We start from the raw sequence: 26,063 nt of genomic DNA, 5'->3' as shown, positions 1-26,063 counted from the left end.
TTGTTTTTGTTCGCCTCAATCAGGTTGGAGAAATAAGCTGAGCGAGCAGACGTGAGTGATTTTCGGTATTGTACTGTACTGTCTATCCAGGCTAGTCTAAATACTTCCAACTTGGTGTAGCTCCACTTTCGCTCCAATTTTCTGGAGGCTTGCTTAAGTGCTCTAGTATTGTCTGTGTACCAAGGAGCAAGTTTCTTGTTGCGTATTTCTTTAGTTTTTAGTGGTGCAACTATGTCTAATGTATTTCGCAGTATTGAGTTTAGATCCTCGATTTGATCGTTTACAGATTTATTTACTCTGTCATTTAAGAGCGAACTAGTAAGAATATCAAGGAATTTATTTGTAATCCGAGAATTTATAGTACGGCTTTTGAAACTCATTGTTTGGGGGGCAAGTGAATTTCTTGTTTTAACGGTAAATGTAATTAGACAGTGATCCGATAATCCAGGATTTTGGGGGTAAATTATTAGATCTACAATATCTATTTCTCGTGACAGGACTAAATCTAAGGTATGATTGTGGCAATGTGTTGGACCTGAGACATGTTGGATGAAACCCATTGAGTCGATTATGGCTTGAAAGGCTTTTTGAAGAGGATCATGGGGGTTTTCCATATGGATATTGAAATCGCCAAAAATTAGAATACTATCTGCCATGACTACAAGGTTAGACAAGAATTCTGGAAACTCATTGAGGAACAATGTGTATGGCCCGGGGGGCCTATAAATAGTAGCTATGTAAAATGATTTATCGGCCTGGTTAACTTTCATGAGTAAAACTTCGAAAGAATGAAACTCTGTGATATGTTTGAGAGTAAGTTTATATTTACTGTCATAAATATTAGCGACACCCCCTCCTTTTCGGGATGCACGAGGGATATGATCACTAGTATAGCCAGGAGGAGAGGCCTCATTTAAGGCAGTGAATTCTTTAGGCTTTAGCCACGTTTCACATAAACCAATAGCATCTAGTTTATGATCAGAGATTAATTCATTTACCGCAACTGCCTTTGGAGCAAGAGATCTAATATTTAGGAGTCCCATTTTGAGATGCGAAGTGATACAATTATTTTTATTTTTGACCGAGGTGGAGGAAGGCTTTATCTTAATAAGGTTGTTTTTGTTAGCACTACCTTGTTTAACTTTTCTCAGCCTGGAACGAGTCACAGTGGCAATAGGTAAAGCTGTACTAACTACTCTGGCTATGCTATTGACAGACTCCACTATGCTAGCAGGCTGGCTAACAGCCTGCAGCCTGACCTGCACCCTATCTCATGTTAAAGCTATAGGAGTGAGACTCCTGTCAATGTTCCTAGACAAAAGAAGAGCACCACTCCAGCTAGGATGGAGTCCGTCGCTCCTCAGCAAATCAAGCCTGGCCCTATTTCTGGGAGAGTCCCAAAAAGAAGGCCAGTTATCTACAAACTCTACCTCCTGCGACGGGCAGAACTCCGTTTTCAGCCAGCGATTGAGTTGCGCAAGTCTGCTGTAGAGCTCGTCACCACCCCTAGCTGGGAGGGGGCCAGCGACAATTACTCGATGCCGACACATCTTTCTAGCTAATTTACACGCTGATGCTATGTTCTGCTTCGTAACCTCTGACTGTTTCATCCTAACATCGTTGGTGCCAACGTGGATAACAATATCTCTGTACTCTCTATACTTGCCAGTTTTAGACTTCGCTAGCACCAACCCCAGATTTGCGGCTACGTCGGTGGCTCTGCCCCCCGGTAAACAATGTACGATCGCCGGCTGATTCTTTAGTCTAATACTGCGTGTGATGGAATCGCCAATGACTAAAGTTTTCAGTTTTTCAAGTCCACCGGTAGAACATGCCTGCCGACCATTCCCCTCCGAAGACGGCTCGGGTCTTGACTCCGACTCCAGTGGGGAAAACCTGTTCAAAGTCTCAGTTGGTTTTAGCAACAATTCAGGTTTAACTGGTCGACGGCATTTCTTCCCAGTGACCAAGAGAAAGTTATTGCCCGGCTGCAGGAGCTGTGCCGGGGGGCTAACAAAACTATCGTTTCTACCTGGTGGCACTGACGCAGATTTTTCTATTTCTACACTAGCATAATCCTTGCCTGGCATTTGCGTCAGAAGCCGAGCCTCTAACTCTGCTATCTTTAACTTAAGACGAACATTCTCCTCCGTGTTGTTGCTACAACAATTACAGTGAAAAGGCATTGTAATGATACTTAGCCTCGGGAGTCCGAGTTGCTATGCAGCTTTCCTCACAAAAGCTGGTATATGATGTCACAGCATCAGTGTATACATCCAGACTATTAGTGGCAGACCTAAACATTTCCCAATCAGGGCATTCCAGACACGCAGGCAGATCTTCTTCTGCTTCACTGCTCCACATCTTTGATGGTTGCACAGCAGGCTTAGAAAGTTTTAGTTTTTGCCTGTATGTGGATGTTAGATGGACCATGACATGGTCTGAGAGTCCTTGTACAGAGCGGGGCACAGTGTGATAGGCATTGTTCATTGTAATGTAGCATTGATCCAAAGTGTTTGCCTCTCTGGTCGGGATTTTAATGAACTGTTTACATTTCGGGAGTTTGTGGCTCAGGTTACCTTTGTTGAAGTCGCCAAGAACAATAACTAAGGAGTCCGGGTATGACTGTTACGCCCGGGGAGAATCTGTTTGGCCAGCTGCCATTGTGTCTCATGCACGTTGGCTGATGGTGGAATGTAAACTCTGACCAGGATAAATTATGAGAATTCCCTCAAAGGAAGGTTTGCAGTTGATACAAAATTATTCCAGGTCAGGAGAACAGCACTGTAGCATGACTGTCACATCTTTGCAATCACAAACTTGCCCCTGTCCCAAATTCTTGAAACGTGTTGCTGGCATCAAATTCAAAATGGGCATGTTTTTTTCTCAAAATAATAATATTTCTCAGTTTCAACATTTGTTATGTTGTCTTTGTACTATTTGCAATGAAATGTAGGGATAAATTATTTGCACATTATTGCATTCTGTTTTTATTAGCATTTTACGCAGCGTCCCAACTTTTTTGGGAAACGGGGTTGTAGTAAATTTGTCATTGTTTGATATGATGACTGCCATGTGTTTCAATTACCTGCTTCATGCCTAATGAACAACAGCGTATGGTCTTCTTTGGGACTGTCAAGCTGAGAAATGCGCTGATATATTTCCACTGCCTGTGTGTTAAATGTTTCAGTATCGGTGTGTGACTCTGTGTGTTTTCTGTATTTTTGTGTACATTAGTTTTAATAATGAGCAATGAAACAGCCGTCAGCCAGTCTGGCCTTTCTGCAATGGTTTAATAATGATGTAGCAGCCATTTCATTGATTTGTTGTCGGACGCTAAATCACTACCCGCCTTCCCAAAATAGAAACAAAGTTGTTTGGATTATGCAAAGCAGAGAAAACACTCTTAATTACAAAATAATGAGACTGCAGTTGTAACTCACCATTATAATTTCACCCCATCTCCCTTAGCTTATCTCTGTAGAAAACCTTATCTTGTCTCTCAATCTCTTTTTCTCTCTTCTGTCTCTCAATTCCGTTAAATTCAAAGGGGCTTTATTGGCATGGAAAACGTTGTTTACAATGCCAAAGCACGTGTAAAATACAGTGAAATTAATACAAATGCAACTATATATAAGAGTAAACACTAGCATATATAACTAAACAGTAACTAATCACGCTGAGAAACATTTAAAAAGGACTGACATGTAGAAGTACTTCCTAGGGACAGTGTTGTAACTATTTGTTGTAACTTCGTCTAAAGATTCAGAGGAAAAAAAAGGTAGTTCATCTTCTCTAGCTACGCAAAATAAGGTGACTCAGTCCAAAATATGAATCAGCGCCATCTAGGGTAATGGAAGATCACAGCAATTACAATACTTTGGCCCTGTGCATCTTAGGTGGGCTACATATTAAGTATCTTTTTTTTTTCTCTGTCAATCTGTAACTCTATCCTTCTCACTTTTTTCTGTATCTCTGTATATTTCTCTTTCTACCAGAGAATCCTCTGTTCTTTCATGTATGAACAAAAAAAGCGTTTAAACATTTTAACATATTGTAGATTCTTCAAAGAAAACATGCTTCACCTTGATGACAGCTTTGCACCCTCTTTGCATTCTCTCAACCGGCTTCATGGGGTAGTCATTTGGAATGAATTTCAATGAACAGGTGTACATTGCTAAAAGTTAATTTGTGGAATTTCTGACCTTAATGTCTTTGAGCCAATCAGTTGCGTTGTGACAAGGTAGGGTTGGTGAACAGAAGACCAACATTCTGTCTGCAATGTTGTAGTCGATGTTATGGCAAAAACGTTTCTTCAAGTGCATTTGCAAAAACCATGAAGTGCCATGATGAAACTGGCTCATTAGGACAGGCACCAAAAAGGAAGTCCCGCTTACCTGTACCTCAGATTGCAGTCCAAATAAATGCTACATAGAGTTCAGTTAAAATGCACACCTCATCATTAACTGTTTAGAGGAGACTTCATAAATCAGGCTATTGAATTGCTGCAAAGAAACCGCTACAGAAGGACACCAATAAGTAGAAGAGACTTGCTTGGGCCAAGAAACATGAAAAATGATATTTGAACCGATGGAAATATGTCCTTCGGTTTAATGAGTCCAAATTCTGCGATTTTTGGTTCAACTATCATATTCTTCTGGAAGTACAGAGCGGGTAAACAGATGATCTCCGCATGTGTGGTTCCCACAGGTTTTCTGGTGACATCGTCTGTGATTTTAAATTCAAGGCAGACTCAACCAGCAAGATTACCACAGCATTCTGCAGCGATAAGTGATTTCATCTGGTTTGTGCTTAGTGGGATTATCCTTTGTTTTTCAACAGGACAAAGACCCCAAACATACCTCCAGCCGGCGTAATGGCTGTTTGACCAAGAAGGAGAGTGATGGAGGGATGTGTCAGATGTCCTGGCCTCCACAATCACCCAGCCTCAACCCAATTGAGATGGTTTGGGATGATTTGGAATGCAGAGTGAAGGAAAAGCAGCCAACAAGCGCTCAGCATATGTGGGAACTCCTTCAAGACTGTTGGAAATGCATTCCAGACAACAACCTCTTGAAGCTGGTTGAGAGAGTGTGAAAAGATGTCTTCAAGGCAAAGGGTGGCTACTTGGAAGAATCTAAAATATAAATGTGTATCGATTTGTTCAACAGTTTTATGGTGACTACGAAGACCATAGCATATGATTCACATAATTTTCATAATCATCAAACCATTCAATGACCCCATGTGCCCTGTGGATGTGGATTACTCTCATCCTGAAAGAGACCCAATAATGAACCCTCTTTCAATGTCACTTATATCCTTTCCTCTTGCCATCTTCACACAAAATCAAGGTCTACTGTTCAGCATTTTTATACATTCCACAGAAGAAATTAGGATGTTAGTTGCTTGACTGTATCATGCAGTACACCTTTATGGAAGCATCTGCATTTGATAAGTTCCTCAACTTGTTTAATCAGGTTTTTCCTTTAATTTGTCACCCGTTTGTATAGATACAGTATATATACAATATACGGTATGTATACTGGAACAGGGCACAGCAAGAATGTGGAAGAATGGGAGTGAATGTGCAGCCTGAGGGTGAATTATTCACCCACAAGCGAAAGGGAAAAACAAAGGAGAACGAAGCTGAAACTGACCAATGGTTAAGTAAACAAGAGAAAAATAGCACGATGTGATGACCTGGACAGGGGAACGGAGCTTGGCGGGCAGTGAGGCAAGGCGGCTCAGTTGGAATCTTCTGCAGAGAGTTAGTGGGTTCCAAATCTCCCCTTACCTCTCTCTTCCTCCATTTAAGAGCCGCCCGTTGGCCCTGAAGAGAAGCAGGTGTGGATGGGTGGTGCCTTGTCTTTCCCTCTGCCTCTAACTGCAGCAGCACAATACATCAATCAATCAATCAAATGTATTTATAAAGCCCTTTTTACATCAGCAGTTGTCAGAAAGTGCTTTTACAAAACAACCAGACTAAAACCCCAAGGGGCCAACAACAACAGTGTTGAATTTCAGTGGCTAGGAAAAACTCCCTTAGAAGGCCGAAATTTAGGAAGAAACCTAGAGAGGACCCAGGCTCAGAGGGGTGACCAGTCATCTTCTGACTGTGCTGGGTGAACATTAAGAGTACAAGTTATAATAATTAAATGTAGGCTGAGTCCAAAGTGTATTAAACCTTGTCCAGGTCAGAAGCATGACCAGATGGACAAGGACAGTGACAACTCGAGGGGTGTGGGTGGAGGGTCAGCAGAGTGTCAGCTGGAATCATCAGGTATCGTCTTGATCTGCAACACAACCAGGAGGAGTTTGGACACGGACAGCAATGAGTCTGTCAAGGTGTGGGCCAAGACCTCATGTCCTCCTAAGTTTAAACAGGGCAAGAGACTGGGAAAATGTTGTAAGTGCTTTCCTTAGATCTACCAGGATTTACAATGGAGAAGGAGAACTGAGTGGAGAAGCAGAACTGAACCTGCTCCCCCGGCACAATAATATAGCAGCGTAAAACCTTGGGGTTGAGACAGGGGGTCCAGTGACATTGCAGCCCTATCCTGGGGGAGGCCCTGGACAGGGCCCAACAGGCAGGAAGTCAATCCACCCACATTGCCAAGCACCAACCTAAGGGACACCCACCAACCGCAACCACCCTGAAATGAGGGCAGAATATTGCCAGTAAAGTTCAACCCAAGTTGCATGATGGGCGCAGCGGGGAGACAAGCCACTGACTCCGCCCCCAAATGGCATTGAAAATACTGTACACTACTTGACCAAAAGTATATGGACACCCCTATTAATTATTGAGTTCAGCTATTTCAACCACACCCATTGCTCACAGGTGCATAAAATCCATGAGAAAACCATGAAATCTCCATAGACAAACATTGGGAAGTACAATGGGTCGTAATGAATAGCTCAATGACTTTACACATGACACTGTTATAGAGTGCCACCTTTGCCACTATTCAATTTGTGAAATTTCTGCCCTGCTAGATCTTGCTAGACTCCTACTAGACCATGCAAACCCACAGAAAGGGTGCTGAAGTGTGAAGAACTTAAAAATTGCCTATCATCTGTTATCTGTATCATTCACCACAGCGTTCCAAATTGCCTCGGGAAGCAATATCAGCACAAGAACTGTATATCAGGAGCTTCACGAAATGGGTTTCTATGGACAAGCAGCTGTACGCAAGCCTCACATCAACACACACAATGCCAATCATCGGCTGGAGTGGTGTAAGGCACGCTGCTGGAATTTGTTCCCTGGAGTGATGAAACACGCTTTACTATCTGGCAGTCTGATGGATAAATCTGGGTGTGGCAGATGCCGGGAGAATGCTGCCTATCAGAATGCACAGTGCCTACTGTAAAGTTTGGTGTGGAGGGATAATGGTCTGTGGCTGTGTTTCAGGGTTTGGGCTTTGTTCCATTGAAGGGTCATCTTAATACTACAGGATACAAATACATTTTAGACAACTGGGTGCTTCCAACTTTGTGGCAACAGTTTGAGAAAGGCCCTTTCCTGTTCCAGCATGACTGTGGCCCTATGCACAAAGCATGGTCCATAAACACATGGTTCAACAAGGTCGGTGTGGAGGATCTCAAGTGGCCTACAAAGAGCCCTGACCTCAACCCCATTGAAAACCCTTGGGATGAATTGGAATGGCAATTGCGATTCAGGCCTTCTCGTCCAATATCAGTGGCTGGAATGGGATGTCCAACAAGCTCACATAGGTGTGATGATCAGATGTCCAAATACTTTTAGTCTTATAGTGTATATACACTGATAAGCCAAAACATTATGACCACTCACAGGTGAAGTGGATAACGTTGATCATATCCTAACAATGACAGTGGTCCTAGGAGAGACCAACCACAAACCAGCGACAGGGTATTGGGCACCCAAGGCTCATCGATGTGCGATCTACAATGGACACGCAAGCATCGGACCTGGACCTTGGAGCAGTGAAAGAAAGCCTGGTCCAATGAGTCCTGTTTTTTTTTTAACATTATTTGGATGGTGTGCACCGTTTACCTGGAGAGGTGATGGCACCAGGGTGCACTGTGGGATGACGACAAGCCAGTTGAGGGAGTGTTCTGCTGGGAAACCCCGGGTCTGGGCATTCATGTGGACGTCAATATAACACATGCCACATGCCTAAACATCAATGCAGTCCAGGAACACCCCTTTGTGGCATTGAAATTCCCTGATGGCAGCGGCCTCTTTTAACAGGATAATGTGCTCTGCCACACTGCACACATCGTTCAGGAAGGGTTTGAGGAAAATGATAAAGAGTTCACGGTGTTGCCCAGGCCTCCATATGTGGGATGTGCTCGACCAACAAGTCCGATTCACGGTGGCTCCACCTCACAACTTACAGGACTTGAAGCATATTAGACGTGGTCATAATGTTTCGTCTCATTAGTGTATATATCACAATAGAGCACCTTGACAGGTACAATTGCACATGCCATTAAAGACATTAGAGTAAGAACAACTACGTCACCCAGAGTCCTAATGAATGATGGCATTGGACTTTTTCTGCAGTGTTCTGTGTTGCCCTCAGTCTTGTCCTCACTCCAGGTCACAGAACTCTTGTAAATGGCAGCCGGCTGGATAATTCCTTTGGCCTCTGCAGCTTGAGAACACATTTTAGACAAAACTCCTCCCATCACTGCTGCTGTGGTTGCGGGGGTAGGTTTTTTGCCCTTAGGTGTACTGACACTCCATAGGAATCGAACACACAACCCTGATGTTGCACTTACAAGCATGAAATCTTGATGCCTGAAATGTTTCTACGCTTAGAAGGCACAGGGCTCTTTTTGAAGTAGCCGTTTAACACGTTAATTTTGACATGTTTCAATTCTATTTTGTGGGCCTCTTGTCAGTTCAGCTCACCTAGGTCACTTGGAAGTAAACTGGGTCCTTTGAGCATCCTAACCTCCAGCATGTTCAGTTCATCAGCAAACTTCCCCCTTTCCGCTTCAGCTGTCAGAGAGCAGCTATTTATCTTGCCTAGCAAGAGAATGGGACCAAGTGTCATCCTTTATGCCAGGCCAAAAGACAAAGCCTCCCACTCTGAAAAAGGTTAGGTGAAAACCTTACATACAATAATTCTGGAAGCAGCATACCCATGGGGGAAACAGGGGCTGTCTCCCTACTGTATCTTTAACACGTCAGAGACTGCAACCGTGTGGTGGACAAGCACTTCAGGACCCGACTGCTAGTGCCTCCAGGATCTGTCATCTCACGCATTCCGATAGATATTAATGAGACAATACATTTTAGGGCGACCTTCCTAACAAATGAACAGCTACACATGTGTCGTTGGCTTGATTTTGTTCGATAGGAAACGGTTGTGGCTTCCTTCCATTCCTCTGGGACAATGGTCGAGTCATGATGTCTGCAACCGGTGTGCTCAGTAGCTCAAAGAACAATTTATAATTCTCCTGCTGATATTGTTTGCTACATGACCTCGCTCAATTATGGAGTTTTTTTTACCCTTTGTATATATTATTTCCTGGTATATTGATTGAGGACACCTCATTTATAGCAACGACCGGAGGAGCTTTGCTCAAGGATAAAATTGCTTTTTCACCTCGCATACTCTTGGATTTGATCTAGAATCGTTTTTATTCCTGGTCAGAAACCCTAAATGCTCTCCAGGTTGTTGCTGCAAATAAGAACGTGTTGTTAGCATACCTACCCGGTGAATTCTTTTTTGGGGGGGAAGCACTGAAGCTGGTTTTTTGCAATGTTTATGCGTTTATACATTTAAAATCATTTTTGTGCTTTATAAATCTATTTTGTTCAGTATAACAGGTTGGCATTTGGACATGATCTATAATCAAAATATGTAATGTAACTCCAAAATGTGTCTTTTTTCATTTCAATGCATGGTAGAAAGTTCATTGACACAGATTGTTGCCACTTAGCTGGGGTAAATCCACCATGTATAAACTGTGAGCCTTGCAGCCTATCCTGTTATTCAACCATAACCATCTGCCAAGTATTGATATGGGCGTGGAAGCAGGGGAATTTTCATGTGAATTCATCGTATGTCCATAGGTGTGACCCTAAATGTGCACAGTATGTATGTACGTGAGAGGTACTGCAACAGTGGCCCTCACCGATTAAGTGTACCTCTGCTTCCTGTCCCTCACTTCCTGCTTCCTGTGATCTCCTAGGCAATCCACTCAGTTGCCTGGCACCACGAGGGCAAGCAATTCATCTGTAGTCACTCGGACGGAACGCTGACCATATGGAACATTAAGGGCCAGGGCAAGCCATTTCAGACAATCACCCCGCACGGTAGGACTGAACGCACATTCACATCATGCTGTCGCTTTTCACACACACTTTGCACACACACTTTTTTTTCAATTAGCATTTCAAAAAAAAAAAAAAATTGTTTGTTGCTTGTTTTTCAAACATAAAAAATCAGGGATCAAGGGTTTGATTTTCTCCCCACTTAAACATTTCCTTCTGTAGGCTGTCCCGAGGCACACACACTCATAGTCACACTGTTTTTACCAAGTCTGCTCTATGAGATATATACCTTCAGTTTTAATCCTTCGCTCTTTCCCACTCACTACTTTCAGCTTTTTACATTTTCTCTATCCTCAAAGAATTGTCTCAACAGAACAAAATAAAGCTGGAGACGAAAAGAATATAAAGAGAGGGATAGGAGAGTGGAAATCCAAGAGAAAGGGAGCAATAGAAAGCCTTTTGAACCCCTTTCTAAAAATGTTGTTGGGCAAAAAGGATTCTATTAGAGCTTGTTTCTCCAAATGCTGCATTCATAATTACTTCAGCTTTTAATGAACAATTATGAAAATGTATGACAGGCTTATGTGAAATTAAAAAATGCTGTAAATTATACAAGTTATGCTTTGATTCTTTCTTTTGTAGTTCATTCCTGTTTGACCAATCATTAGTTGTACTTCAGTTGGTCTTTGTGCATTTAACTAGCCTTTATATAGAAACATACTGTACGTCGCTTACGGTTTTTGAAGGAAAGATCTGAGTCAAAGTTTGACACACACACAAACATTCAAAAATGCATTTCTATTAAACATTTTCCATAACCCCTAAAACTAGAAACTAACCCGAGCCCTAAACTTAAGCCTCAGCCTAACCCCTAACCCTAAATGATAAAAAACACATTATAATCCTAAATGTAACCCCAAGCCTAAAACTCAATGTGAAAATACTGAAATTCCAATTGAATAAATAAAAATGAACATAATTTTTTGTGTATTTATTCTCAAGAAAGTTCCTAACATTCAAATATCATCCTGAATTAAGTGCCTTAAATTTGAGTTGAACTCCAGCCTGCTGGCTAATGCTGCAGCATCAGGAGACCAGGTTGCAGAGATGGGGACAAGTCACACATGGTCAAGTCCAATCAAGTCTCAAGTCTTAACCATCAAGTCTCGAGTCAAGTCTCAAGTCACAGTTCAGATAAATCAAGCAAGTCCAGTCAAGTCAAGGGTTCACCCTAAGCAAGTCAAGTCGAGTCCTTATAAGTTTCAAGTCAAGTCACAGTACTAAAGAGATGAACACACACACACACTGTCCTCTGTTTCTGACGTGCGCTCGGTGCGAAGCTCGATTTCAAAATCAAATATTTTTCTCCTCCGCGGTACAATTTTTTGGGGGGACGAAGCGGAGGGATCTTGAATCAGCCTGAAGGGGTTGTATTCGCTATAACAACCGCCTCGCTATACCTTATCTTTTTCATGGCAACGGTCTGTTATCAAGAAATAACACGCATTCTGCACTGGAATTCAGCCAATCCATGTAATAAGGGCTAATAATAACAACCTTATAAACTAATTATTGTGACTGAAAAACTGCCTAATATGTAATTACGCTGTAATTATTCTTGTCCGTATGAGTAAAAAAAAAAAAAACTCTTCGAAATGTTTAGGTGCTAGTAATCACATCGGCGCCTCCATGTTAGCCTTTCATGCAGTAAAGTTAACTGTTATGGTGTAAGCACAATGCTTTTTAGTTTCCACACGCAGTCCACAAACACTTGAAAAATAATACAGACATTATAGCCTACGTGTAATATACATGCCCGCTCATTTTAAGATGCCCATCCATTTACCAGACGTATTCAGTAATGAAAATGGTCACATTTCTAACAAGAAAAAAAAAAAAACATAATATGCAACCAAGGCCAAATTATGACAAACAAAAGATTAATTCATTACATTAGTAACTTAATCGTTATAGATCTTAGTGAAACTGAATATAAAGAGATTACTTTCTTACCTTTCCTTGTGGTTCTTAAAATAACGAATCAAATTTGACGTTGTTGCATATTTTGCATCTGGCAAATCTTTTTTTATTCACACGGTCCAGTTCAAAGTCCTTGTATCCAAACGATAATATTTGTGGAACTCGACTAACGTTACTGTCTGCCATGTTTGGCGCGGTTTGAATTGTGCAGCGTTAAAGGCACATACGCTGATTAGTGGTGCTGATGTCACAACATATAAAATAATTGTATTGCTGTTTGTTTATTATAAGTTCAAGTCATTGTCGAGTCTTCCACTTCAAGTCAAGTCAAGTCTCAAGTAACTTGTTCTCAAGTCAAAGTCAAGTCAAGTCATTTTCATACTTTAATCAAGCAAGTCACAAGTCCTGAGAATTGTGACTCGAGTCAGACTCGAGTCAAGTCATGTGACTCGAGTCCCCCACCTCTGCCAGGTTGACAGGAATGGGTGAAGGAGGGTGAAGAGGAAAGTAGAGAAAAAGAACAAGGGACTTGGGAAAACAGGAGTGACGTGACGGAAATGACGAAGGAAATCGCAAAGCTAAAGTGGTTTCTCTCTCTCTGTTTTCTATTCCAGGAAAACAGCCTAAGGATGGAAAGAAGCCAGAACCCTGTAAACCCATTCTAAAAGTGGAATACAAGACCACCAGACTGGGGTAAGAACACACACAGACGTCCAGAATAACCATCTCCAGAACCATCCACATGGACTTCCATGTGTTCAAATGTCTGTTCATGTATGTTTCTATGCGCTTGCCTGCGTGTGTGTATAGCGACCCCTTCATGATCCTGTCTGGTGGTCTGTCATATGACACGGTGGGACGGCGGCCATGTCTGACAGTGATGCACGGCAAAAGTACTGCTGTCCTGGAGATGGACTACCCCATCGTTGACTTCCTCACGCTTTGTGAGACGCCATATCCTAACGGTATGTTGCCCTCTGCGCACTAGTGTGTGTCTGTGTTATGTGTGTGTGTGTGTGTGTGTGCGTGAGCGTGCTATGGTATACTTATATAAAAATATCCCAGCAGGCTTCAGTTGGTTTATGGGTGGAATGCGTTTAATTAGCAACTTTGGTGACAAATTTGTTGTTCTGTTCTCAGTGGGTCTAATATAAATAGTATCCTAAGCCTTGAGCAATGTTGACTTTTGACCTTTCTGTTTCATTTTTAAATTAGGTGCTTGTGTGTATTTTCATGCTTGCTATATAATTATTTGTCTACACAAATCCCCATACACCTGTGTGTGTTTGTGTGGAAGCATTTTAATTCGCGACTACGTTGACAGCTTTGCTATTGGGTTCTTGGCCGGACTAATAATATTAAGATGTTTCTTAGTCTGTTTTAACATAAACATTTGACCTTTCTGTTTCATTTCTGTGCTCTAAACACGTAGTGTGTCTGTGTGTATGTATGCGAGAGAGTCAGAGTTTTTGTGTTTTGTTCATGTGTTGAATATGAAATGCTGAGGATTCATTAGACAGTCAAATGTTTCCACATGGTTGTCAGATCAGTTTGCATTATTACAATTATTACCTAACCTTTGTGATATGAAATCCCTTGTCAAAGGCCTTTCATTGAGGATGATGATAATGATAATGATGATGACATCAATAATGATTACTATGTTTTGGTCTAATTATGATTATGTAATAACAGGTGTTGAGGTTGTTTTGAAATTTTTTGGTTTGTTTCAGTTTTGTTTGCTAATGTGTGCTGGTTTCAGTAGAACTTCATTGAGGTGAGAATAGACCTGATTCAATAGGATGATGCTGTGTATCCATGTGTTTTACGTCGGTTAGTAGGAAAAGCTCAGCCCATTAAGTAGTGCATTCACTATCACACTGGAAATGGCTACCATGTCATCTCCAAAAAAACAATGATGCTGTAAATGACATTGTGGTTTGATGCTTGTCCGTTCGGTCTCACATTGATAGGTTGTGGCTGCAGTCGGTTGCTGGTTCGAGTGGTACAGTATTGGGTCTCTTGGGTTTTTAGGTGAGGTACTTGATCGAAGGCTGTGAAACACACTTCCTGTTAGTTGATAGATCATAAAAACGGTGTCAGTTCTGTTAAAAGCATAAAAGAATGACTTAATGATGAAATCTCAGTCCTGATGTAATTTACTCCTTAAAAAAATTAAATATTTTTCAGCAGCATTGCCATAAGCATGTTCAAATGGGTGTCGTGGAGATCTGCATCTCAGTCGCAGCAAATGGCGGGCTAAAGTGATGTGGATATGAAAAGTGCGTGCGCAGCTTGGAGTGTGTGTCTTCTTTGATGTTGGCGTGGGGGGCTTGAGGAAACAGATTAACAGACGATCTGACGATGGTTACATAATGGTGTCCATAGCGACCGACCTGATGTTGGGAAGCTTTGATACTATCTCGTTAAGGCGACCTAAGAGACCCTGAGTTACGCAACGCCCAGCCTGATTCCATAAGCACGGGCTCTGTCTTCTGTGTTTCTGTGAGGCAGTGAAAGAGAGGGTCGATGTTATTGAACATGATTATTTTAAATATTTTGTATTTCAGATAGGGCCAGACGTATTGGATGTTTCATGAGTTCAAGCAGTACACGCACTCCTTCAGAACCAAGAGAGAAAAAAAAAGTATTCCTCAAAAATAAGTTACAAAAAAACTTTCAATTAGAATTATGAAGTGAAAACATCTGCCAATGGCCAGAAAACATTTCACATTTTTCTGTCACAAGACTAATTCTGAAAACAAGTCAAATAAGTCTTATTCAGTTAACTTGATAAGTAAATATTCTTCAAATTAGACAATATGATTTCAAAGTAGACAAACAAGAATATCAAAGAATAGACAAACAAATACAACCCTGGCCTAATGATGGAAATTCTGTGAAGAGTTTGCAATGACATCATGGAGATCAAAGGCAGCAGAGACAATGAGACAGACAGACAGACAGAGAGTGAGACCGACAGAGGGAGACAGGCACGCTTGCAGGCAGCACAGACGGTAGGAAAACAGACAGGCGGTAAGACATATCGACAGACACTTCGAATCAGATCACTTAGTGTCTGAAACATTCCGACAGACAAAAGGAGATAGTGGGAGAAGACGGGGGAGTCGGAGGTAGAAAAAGCACAGGGGACGTTGACTGTGAAGGTCATGGCTGCCCTGGCAATGTGTTTCTATGGGGATGTACAGCCTGTGGCTGCACTGACTCAGAAGAGAAGACACTAAATGCATGTTGTGGGCTTCCAGCTCAGACAATGTTCTCTCTAGTCACCCACACACACACGTCGTCATCTCTCTAACTCAGACCAAAATGCCTATACACTGAATGCATCTCAGCTAGACAATAATGAAAGACCGCTGTGCTGTCTCTTTCTACCGCCTCCAAACTGCTGTTGTTTCTGTACTGCACCATACTGGTTGGCATTTCACGTCTGCTGTATTTTCTCCCCATTCCTCGCTTCGTGTTATTCTGAAGTTGTAAGGATTCGGTAATCAAACATGTCACTTTATCTTCAGTTACTTTAAATATGTTTCTACTGCTTATATATCCCAGAAACTCACAGATAAAAACAACTCACATGAGTTCCTCAGGTTTTATTTTGATTTGTTTTTATCTATGGATAGTTCAAGGAATCAATATCACTGCCCATTGTAGGACTTTCTGTGAATATGCCCTGCATACGATGTTGATGAATAACCATTGTCTTTCCCTTGGTTGTTTGTCTTTGCTACAGATTTTCAGGAACCTTATGCTGTAGTGGTCCTTCTTGAAAAGGATTTAGTGGTGATCGACCTTGCACAAAATGGGTAAGTGTGAACAAAGTAAACATGTTGTATTCATTTAAAAGATTGTGGCCAATGATTCATTCAGATGTCCTGGAAACTCCTGTTTTTTTTTTAAAGAATCACCAACTAGTAATGCTGAATACTGTTCTATAATGTCACAGACAGGTGGTTGTCATGGAAGATCATGCATGGATTCAGTACCTACATTCATTAACATTCTGTTGAATGGATCTTAAAATGTCTCATGCATGGCCCAGAATTATATAGACTATAAACCAAGAGTTAAAAGGGCACTAAATAAAACTCTTGGCTGAAATGTTCCCCTTCCAGTTACCCCATTTTTGAGAACCCCTATCCGTTAACGATCCATGAGTCTCCGGTGACCTGCTGCGAGTACATCGCCGACTGCCCTGTGGACCTCATCCCTGCACTTTACTCTGTTGGCTCCAGACAGAAACGACAGGGTTACAGTAAAAGGGTATGGATCACATTACACCTTTTTAGCTACCAGGCCTAATGTCATGGCAATCTTATCACTATACTGCATCCAGAATTCCGCTCATCTCCCTCATCTCCAGCCTGTTCAATATGCTATATGCTATATTTTGGTGTTTTTATTTCAAAATGACTCATTGTTTCTCCTCACTTCTCTGTTATGATATATTTTTTCTGTACCTTCTACTTTGCATCTTCTTTTCATTAAGTACCCCCCGCCACCGATGTTGGAAATGTCACCGTGTCCTGACCCCTGTCTTCTCTCTTGTCTTTTCCTGCTGTTTTTAAAGCAACGGGTAACGGTGGAAAGCGTTCTCTCTGAAAGATCAGCGTTGAGTCATTCCGCTGACCTTTTTATTTGCTATGGCATTTCACACAACCTAAAAAACAACAACATACATATGGCTCTTTAGCCGTGCGCGTACAACCAGGCGTTACTCATCCCTTCCCTCAGTCGCGTCCATCACAGCCGTAAGGTTTCCTCTTTCTCTCAGACTAATGACGTCCTGTAAGCCCGGTGAGAAGCCGATTGACATGATGTCGTCCCATGTCATGCTGTTTGGTGCAACGTGTGAGATACTGTAGCCGGAGTCTATCTGTACACGATCTTATCAGTGATTTCCGGGTGTATCAATCTCAATGACGACCATATCTTGTTCTGTCTTGTCTGTGTATGTGTTTTTCAGGAGTGGCCCATCAGTGGTGGTAACTGGGGCCTCGGCACGCAGAGCTACCCAGAAATCATCATCACCGGGTAAGAAAACAACTCCATTTAAAGAGATTGTTAGAGATTTTGGCAATGAGGCCCTTTATCTACATCCCCAATTTGATAAACTTGTGGATACCAATTTTGTTCATCTGAAAGAAGCGACAGACTGTGTTGCTAGCCAGTGGTAACTAATGTCAGAGCAGTGATTCTGAAAATGTTATATTTTCTTCGAAATGCCCGTAGAGACACAGATATGGTATCCACAGTTGTATAGAACTCTAATAAGATAACAGCCTCATTGCCAACATCCTGAATTATCAGAATGAAACAAATTGCTTAGCTGTGATGGGAGGAATACAACTCTGAGATAAAAATACAAAAGATACTTGAACTTTTGCAAAGTGACATCAAAGCAGGGACTTGGCAAGAGGGGTCTCTTTGGAGTCAACTCCTAGACACCTGGGTCCCGATTTCTTTCTTTCTCTCTGAAGCTCCAGCATAGAAAAGCATATTTCCCTCCCTCTCTTTCTGGGTGTATCTCTCATTGCTTTTCTCCTCTCTCTCATTCTCTCTCTCTGTCTATTGGTTTCTCCGCTTTACTCTCTTCCAGAGATATAAAAAGTACTAAAAAACAAGAGAGGAGTTGGACAAAGTGGTGTCTCAGAGTACGCATTATACAGGACAATCCCAGAATGCCTTGTACCATTGAGACACCGGGGTTAAGGTCTCTCTGTACAGTTGTGTAGAGCTGAATGTGGGATATCGCCAGAGGCGGATTTGAACTGAATTATTACCGACGAGAGAGTGCGTGTCTGCAGAAAAAGTCCTAATTATTTTCTCTCTGTTTCTCTTCCACCTCTTTCCTGCCTTCGCTTGTCTTCCCTTTGTGATTCACAGGCATGCTGACGGGACCGTAAAGTTCTGGGACGCTTCCGCAAGTAAGCGCCTTCAAACTTCCTCCTCTGTAATATCTCTTTAAAAAGTTATTTACCGTCAACGCGGAGCCAACGCGGATCTCAGTTTCACAACGCTGTGTCTCCGGCATGTAACTCGCCTGTCTGCTCCTAGTCATGCTCCAGGTGCTGTACAAGCTCAAGACAGCCAAGGTGTTCGAGAAGAGCCGGAACAATAAGGAGGACAAGCAGAACACTGAGATTGTGGACGAGGACCCGTTCGCCATTCAGATCATGGCCTGGTGTCCTGAGAGCAGGATTCTTTGCCTGGCTGGCGTGTCGGCCAACGTCATCATCTACCGCTTCAGCAAGCAGGACATCACCACCGAGGTCGTGCAGGTGGGTGATGGCGTGCCTGTCTTGGTGTTGCGGCCCGGCAGAACGGAGGATACGACGACCTACGTGCGGTGTAGCGTGAAAGCTATTTCCTCTAATATCTGTTTTGCACAATTCTGATCGTTAACCGGGTGGTTTCGAAACCCTGAATGCTGATCGGCTGAAAGATGTGACAAATGAGACTGTATGTTATGGGTGTGACATGACATTGCTCTAATTGCACTGGTAACCGGGTTATAACAGCAATATGGTACCACAGCTGAAGGCTGGAACTCTGCACGCCATATATCCCTGTGAATTATGACTTAAATATAGTCTGCTTTAGACAACTCCTGTCTCCCTTACTGAGTGGGGAGTCATTAATGGTTAAAGTATGCTTACTGTGTCCAGAAGGCTGTTTCCAGAGACAGCACATTGTTTACGCCTTCACTCTAGACGCCTCCCAATGCCTCATTAGACAGGTCTCCAGCCAGTAAAAACACAAGATGGTTCCCAGGACAACCAGCGCGCAGTAAACAACCTAGTCAGGCCATTATTTGTTGTGGCAGTGATGCAATGAGAGGTGAAGGGATGAGAGTCGCTGGAATGCAGATAATGACGTGAAGCTAATGCAGCCTTAGGTCAGCAGGCGTGTGTTTGTTCGGCTCTGATGCAATGGGTCTGGTACGTGCCTGGTCCAGATCAGAGATGTGTCCTTTGGGGAGATTTGCAAGCAGAGTTGTGAATCTCTTAATTGCAAGTGGAGCTTCTTTTCTTATGGGGTGGGTCTTCACCCCTAACCACAGACAGACAGAGAGAAACAGACAGAGAGAGAGACAAAGACTGAGAAAAAGATTGAGACATACAGAAACAGAGAGAAGAGAGACATTGAGAAACAGACTGAGACAGACAGACGAGGAGACAAAGAAATAGAGAGAGAGAGGATTACATGCACAGGGCAATAGTGGTAATTCCATTCCCATCATGCACTGCTTTGACGATTGGTGCCGTGTGTGGGTGGGTCAGAGTCGGGGTTGGGGCACAGTCAAGTAGCCTGAAGCGGGACTTAGAAGAAACCCTGGGATATCTCAGCTTCAGAACAACTCCTTGACCCTCCAAATACCCACCCACGTATGCACACTCAAAACACACACTCTCACCAGAAGGCAAAGCCACTCCATTGGCACACCGAGACCATCGTTCTCGCTAACGAGTCTCTCGCTCCCTAAGATTCGCTGTTTCAATAGATGGAAAGAAAACCTATTTGTTCTGCTCAGAAGCCGCTTTAGTCATACTGAAATAATAGTGTCTACTTTCATAATTGAATTGGAGCTTGTGGGTGTGTTTCCCAGCTACTGGAGGTGCGTCTGCAGTACGAGGTGAATGACGTGGAGTCCCCACTAGATGGGGGAGGGGGGGATCGGGATCCGCCCACCCCCGGAGCAGCTTCACCCAGCCCCCAGACCGCTGGGCCACCGACACACCCCTCCACCAGCAGCAACTCCTCCGACGGGGTGCGAGACAACGTGCCCTGCCTCAAGTATGCAACGTTAACCCCCACCCCCCAACCTCCCGTCAGGTCACATTTACATACGTCTAGCACGCACTCGAACGCATTCAGTGTACTCTTAAGGTCCCCTGAATGCAACCTGAGGTAACCAGAGCTGTCTGTTACTCTCATCACATAATCCCTAATCTGGCTCCCTCTCTCGCTCTCCACAGGGTGCGTAGTACACCTCTGAAGCAATCCCCAGGTTACCAAGTAGAGTTGGTGGTTCAGCTCGTGTGGGTGAGCGGAGAGCCTCCTCAACAGATCACCAGCCTAGCCCTCAACTCCGCTTACGGCCTGTGAGTACAAGGCGGTGAACACTGAAACTCGGAAGAGATCGTGTTTTTAACGATTCTCAATTAATTGCAAAGAAAGATGCTGTCTTTCGGAAACATATGAAATGCTGACAAAGTTGATTTATGAATTTAGTGCCTTCATTTTGAATTGACTTTGAACCTGGTGCAAACCAAGCGAGGACAGCGTAAAAGTAAAATCTGTTTCAGGAGTGCTTTAAGTTGAACTCCTCAATACTCCTCCATTCAATGTCTCAAACGTATGGTTGTAAGCTCTGGGTTTTGGCCTGTGATATGATATGATTTCCAGCCGAGCTGGAATGGTTTCAAGCCGTGTCAACACGATTTATGTCCACTGGGAAATTCTGGCTGAGACTTCTCCTGCCTTGCTTTCTATCAGAACTACCTATACCTAATCTTAACCCAAACTAATCTCATCTCCCTTTTCATATCACCCTTTTCCTCTTGCTCGCATCTCCTTTCGTTCTCTCTCTCTTTTTCTCTTTCTTTGCTTCCACACACTCTCTTCTCCCTCCTCTTTCCAACAGGATTGTGTTTGGAAACAGCAATGGTTTGGCGGTTGTGGACTACCTCCAGAAGACAGTGTTGTTGAACCTGGGGACAGTGGAGCTATATGGGTCTAACGATCCCTACCAGAGACAGCCTCGCTCTCCACGAAAGACACGTCAGCCATCTGGAGGTAATGGTAGGTTTGGTGGAAACTTCACCGATGTTACCACCAAACAAGTTGACGTAGGCTCGTACTACTGCTATATGGCATTTTGTGGTTTAATTAAGCCTAAAGTCACGAGGTGGTGTGACCTATGCACAAAATACCACGGCTAAGACTGTTCCAAGATACGACACAATGCATGTGAACGCCATGAAATTATAAATGGTTTAACAACATAATAAGAAAATGTATGTTTTGTCATACCCATTTTATACAACTTTCAGCCAATCACCATTCAGATCTTGAAACACCTGGTTTATAATCATTTACAGTACATGGCTTATTTCAGGGGTATCAAACATACGCCTTGCAGGGAGGAGACTGGCATAAAGTTAATACAATTAAAAATAGGCAGGTAACCTAGCAATTAGAGCATCTGACCAGTAACCAAAAGGTTGCTAGATCAAATTCCTGGGCCACAAGGGGATTTATCTGTCGTTCTGTCCCTGAGCAAGGCAGTTAAAACGTATTGCTCCCCATGTCATTTCTGTAAATGGGAACGTTTTCTCATTTATTTTCAGGCAATATAGCGGCACAAAACTTCCAAACACAAATCAACAACTCAGACTATGAGTAGAGAAAGAAGAGAAAGATGTAACACATTCTGACACCAAACATTTTTCAGTGTGTCCCTTAGACCTTGTGAAAGGGCAAATGCATCCCAAGGTGCTAAACTAATCTGACACCCCTGGTTTATGTAATCTTAATTAAAAACTGGGTAGTTAAGATGATAGTTAAGGGTAGCTAAAAGTTTATTATTTAAGACAATATACAGTACCATGGTGATGACACAGTTACTTATTCAGGGTCCCATCTTGTATATCATGCCAGGGTTGTGGGTTTGATTCCCAAAGGGAATTGTTTATGGCACATTTCCAAAATATGGTACCCTGGCTATCAGCTGTTCACCACACCACATCTGGCGTTATTGGTTAATTTATTAACAGCACTTATAGGCACAGCTTTATGTTGTTTTTTACAGGTTAAGGGGGTGGATTTCATCCTGTATCATACGTGTGAACATGCAGGCAGTCCAAGAATAGCAGTGGTGATGACAAGATTCTATGAGCTTCACTGTCTCCATTTCTCTGTCGCTGTTTGTTTGTAAATGCCTAATAGGATTCTGGATAATATGTAGACTGTTCTTTTGATAACACTGAATGCCTACATCATGTTTGTTCTGGGGTGGCTGTTTTAAAATCCAGAGACTAGGAAGCATTAATTTCTGATATCAATGTTGGGTTCTTCTGGCATAGACAGACAACTTGTGAGGCAGACGTGCTAGAATTTCCCAATAGAAAAGCACGGTGTTAAAGCATAGTATAATTCACATTTCTGTGTGAATTCAGCCGGGGCCCCACAAAGTTCCATTTTCTGCCTTTCGGTGGTGATGTGGGCAGTGATGTAATTCCTCCCCCGGAGGAATTTGTCATTAATAGTCACTGTTGCCGAGGGTCTGGAATTCGAGACTACAGTGGTGGCTGGTGTGCACACACACACACACACACACACACACACACACACACACACACATACACACACATAAACGGCGTCCCTCCTACTCACACCCTGTCACTGCAGCACTTTGGTGTTACTGACAGGCAGCAGCATTGCTGCGTTGTGACCTACTGCCACCTGCTGTTTGACCACAGTGTTACAGTCCCCAGCATCGTCAGATCAATTCCAAGCAAAGATGTTTGTGCGAAGCATCTGGTGTGATGTACATTGGACAGCGGCAGGCTTGCAGAATGTGCGGAATGTTAGCAATAGATTTCATGAGCCAGTCTGTCTGACTTCAGCCTGTCTGTCTGTCCTGCCCACATGAATTGAGTCTGTTTGGAGCTTGCTTGGTCTTCTGGCTCGATACACGGGAAGTCTGGGAAATGGTACAGCACCAGGGCATTGACTTGGCCAGTAGTCTATTTAGTCTGTTTCAACTCTAGTTGGCTTCATTACTTTGGCAGACATGACAAACGCCAGTGTACCCAATAAAACCTCGATACAATGACGCGTGTTGCACAGCTACAATTGTGCTCATAAGTTTGCATACCCTGGCAGAAATAGTGAAATGTTGGCATTGATTTTGAAAATATGACTGAACATGCAAAAAAACTTCTTTTATATAAGGATAGTGATCATATAAAGCCATGTATTATCACATAGTTGTTTGGCTCCTTTTTAAATCATAATGATAACAGAAATAGCCCAAATGGCCCTGATCAAAAGTTTACATACCCTTGAATGTTTGGCCTTGTTACAGACACACACAGGTGAAAATGGCAATTAATGGTGAATTTCCCACACCTGTGTATAAATTGTCAATGAGATTGTTAGCTCTCACGTGGATGCACTGAGCAGGCTCGATAGTGAGCCATGGGGAGCAGAACATAACTGTCAAGTAATGGAACTTAATAAAGATAGGAAAGGATATAAAAAGATGTCAAAAGCCTTGTAAAAACCAGTCAGTACGGTTCAATCACGAAAATTCAGGGATCTCTTGATACCAAGCCAAGGTCTGGTAAACCAAGAAATATTTCAGCCAAAACTGCCAGAATAATTTTTCGGGGAAGAAAGAAAACCCACGGTAACCTCAGGAGAAATACAGGCTGCTCTGGGAAAAAAAAGGTGTGGTTGTTTCAAGGAGCACAATGTGACTATACGTGAACAGAAATGAGCTGCATGGTCGAGTTGCCAGAAAGAAGCCTTTTCTGTGACAATGCCACAAAAAAGCCTGGTTACAAAATGCCCAACAACACATTGACATGCCTCACAGCTTCTCACATTTTTCTACATGAAAGCTGTGCATGGGGCGTTCTTGGACTTTCCAGTATGACAATGATCCTAAGCACAAGGCCAAGTTGACCCTCCAGTGGTTACAGCAGAAAAAGGTGAAGGTTCTGGAGTGGCGATCACAGTATCCTGACCTTAATATCATCGAGTCACTCTGGGGAGATCTATAATGTGCAGTTCATGCAAGACCACCAAAGACTTTGCGTGACCTGGAGGACAAATGGGCAGCTATACCACCTGCAAGAGTTCGGGGCCTCATAGACAACTATTACAAAAGACTGCACGCTGTCATTGATGCTAAAGGGGGCAATACACAGTATTAAGAACTAAGGGTATGCAGACTTTTGAACAGGGGTCAGTTTCTTTCTTTGTTGTCATGTTTTGTTTTATGATTGTGCCATTCTGTTGTGACCTACAGTTGAATGTGAATCCCATAAGAAATAAAAGACGTGTTTTGCCAACTCACTCATGTTTTCTTTATAAATGGTACATATATTACCAATTCTCCAAGGGTATGCAAACTTTTGAGAACATCTGTAAGTGGAAAGGCAGACTACATACAGTAGTCTGCAGTATTATGATAATGAATATAATTTCGTTCTTTGCCTGTCTCTTCTGATGCAGGTCTGTGCGACATCAACGAGTGTTCTGCCTCGGAAGATCGTTGCAAATCCCCCACTTCAGGTAAACTGTCTTTCAGCATGTTGGAGTTACCGGTACACATCATACAAAACCTACTGACATTACCTACAATCCATTATTAACTAATAAGTGGCTTGTGGATGAAATGCATGCTTCACTTGAAGAATAATGTGACTTAACCTGAATATTTCGAATCCCTATGAAAAACCGATACTTCAAATGTGTATGCAATTCTATCAGAAAGATGGCTTTTTAAGATTTCTCATATCTGGATGTGGGAATGTTTTATAATTCCTTGATTCAGAAAATTGTATTTCACACAAACATTGTTGAAGGGTCAACTTTAAAACTACAGGGTTTTGTGTTTAAATAGTTCTTCTTTGTAGATCTCACTTGTGAATGGACGCTTCATTCCCCTACTTTCAAGGAATAGTCAATAATTTTATTTTTTTCATCAAAACCTGAGACAGTGAACAGCAGAGTCAAATAGGATTCTAAATTGGCTAGGCAGTTAAGGACCATAAAACTCACAGAGTCAGTGAAGAAGTACCCTGTAGTCGGTCCAAAACAGAAATGTATTGATTTTCACTAAATAGGATATTAGTTTATAAGGAGGGTTAGTTTATATGGAACTTCACAATCTAGCACATCCTCAATAATCCCATTAAAAGGAGAACAATTTTTTTTTTATTTATGTTCCTGCCTATGGCTTTCCAATATATTATTTTGTTTTCTACAATTTTGTTTTTCAAAACTAATATTTCATAGAAATTCTATGGAACCCGATGAAGTGATTTTCGTTCCAGAGGCTTTTACTCATCTAATCCTGGGGCAATTTCAGATCTAGGAATTCTATGAAACTAAAAAAGGTTTGTGTGTGAGCTCAAAAATGGGATCTGGTCATGCAGCCAGAAGATGCAGATTCAATTATAGATTGTTCACAACCATAATGTTTATTTATTAACAGTATGGTCCTGTACAGGTAATCAACAAGCAATCACATTTTTCACACACCAAGCAACGTCCTTTTCAGATTTCAACCAACAATGTGTTGTCCCATTCAGAGTTACTGTGTCCCCCAATAGCTCTGCCCTGGACAAATACTTTTCGGTTCACTAAATTAGCCTTTGAGGTGAAGAGGCATACTAATAACAGATGCAACCCAGTTACATGTCATTACTGGGAGCTTGACATTAACACTGAGACACTGGGGCTAAAACACAGGGGTTGAGCAGCTTTTTAAAAGGTCACCCAGAAAAAGTAGTAGTCCAAAGACTAAAGCAGCTCGCTGTGTTCCAGGTGTTCAGCCAAATACCAAACCACCTCCGTCTGATGTGTTTTTGCTGCCCCAGTTCATCTGCTATTCATAAGGATGGCATATCTGGTCTCCAGTCTTGACTTGAGCATATGTCTCCTCCTAATTGAGATTCTTAGAATCGTTGGAAGAGTCAACAAGGCTTTAAAGCTTAGTGCCGCTAGGAAAGTAATTAGTCTGGGCAAAAATGTACACTATTGCTGACAC

At 42.4% G+C, this 26,063-nt stretch overlaps 1 protein-coding gene across 6 annotated transcripts in view; it reads left to right on the top strand.

Annotated features, from left to right (window-relative positions):
* Positions 1-26,063, top strand: part of stxbp5a (syntaxin binding protein 5a (tomosyn)) — a 131,515-nt gene that overhangs the window by 84,440 nt on the left and 21,012 nt on the right. For 3 of the 6 annotated variants that reach the window (XM_020056375.2, XM_010863929.4, XM_010863927.4), the window contains exons 8-19: positions 10,195-10,318; positions 12,871-12,949; positions 13,067-13,221; positions 16,011-16,083; positions 16,393-16,540; positions 17,244-17,311; positions 18,164-18,204; positions 18,335-18,558; positions 19,887-20,074; positions 20,257-20,382; positions 20,925-21,082; positions 24,524-24,583. In XM_020056375.2, the coding sequence (XP_019911934.2) occupies positions 10,195-10,318; positions 12,871-12,949; positions 13,067-13,221; positions 16,011-16,083; positions 16,393-16,540; positions 17,244-17,311; positions 18,164-18,204; positions 18,335-18,558; positions 19,887-20,074; positions 20,257-20,382; positions 20,925-21,082; positions 24,524-24,583 (1,444 nt within the window). The remainder of the gene's footprint in view (positions 1-10,194; positions 10,319-12,870; positions 12,950-13,066; positions 13,222-16,010; positions 16,084-16,392; positions 16,541-17,243; positions 17,312-18,163; positions 18,205-18,334; positions 18,559-19,886; positions 20,075-20,256; positions 20,383-20,924; positions 21,083-24,523; positions 24,584-26,063) is intronic. The other 3 variants (XM_010863932.4, XM_010863930.3, XM_010863928.3) reach the window with 1 other exon arrangement.

This window comes from Esox lucius, chromosome 18 (genome assembly GCF_011004845.1).
Source record: "Esox lucius isolate fEsoLuc1 chromosome 18, fEsoLuc1.pri, whole genome shotgun sequence".
NCBI classification, from domain to species: Eukaryota; Metazoa; Chordata; class Actinopteri; order Esociformes; family Esocidae; genus Esox; species Esox lucius.
Note: the sequence above shows the minus strand (reverse complement) of the source record. Positions and strands in the feature narration are given on the sequence as shown.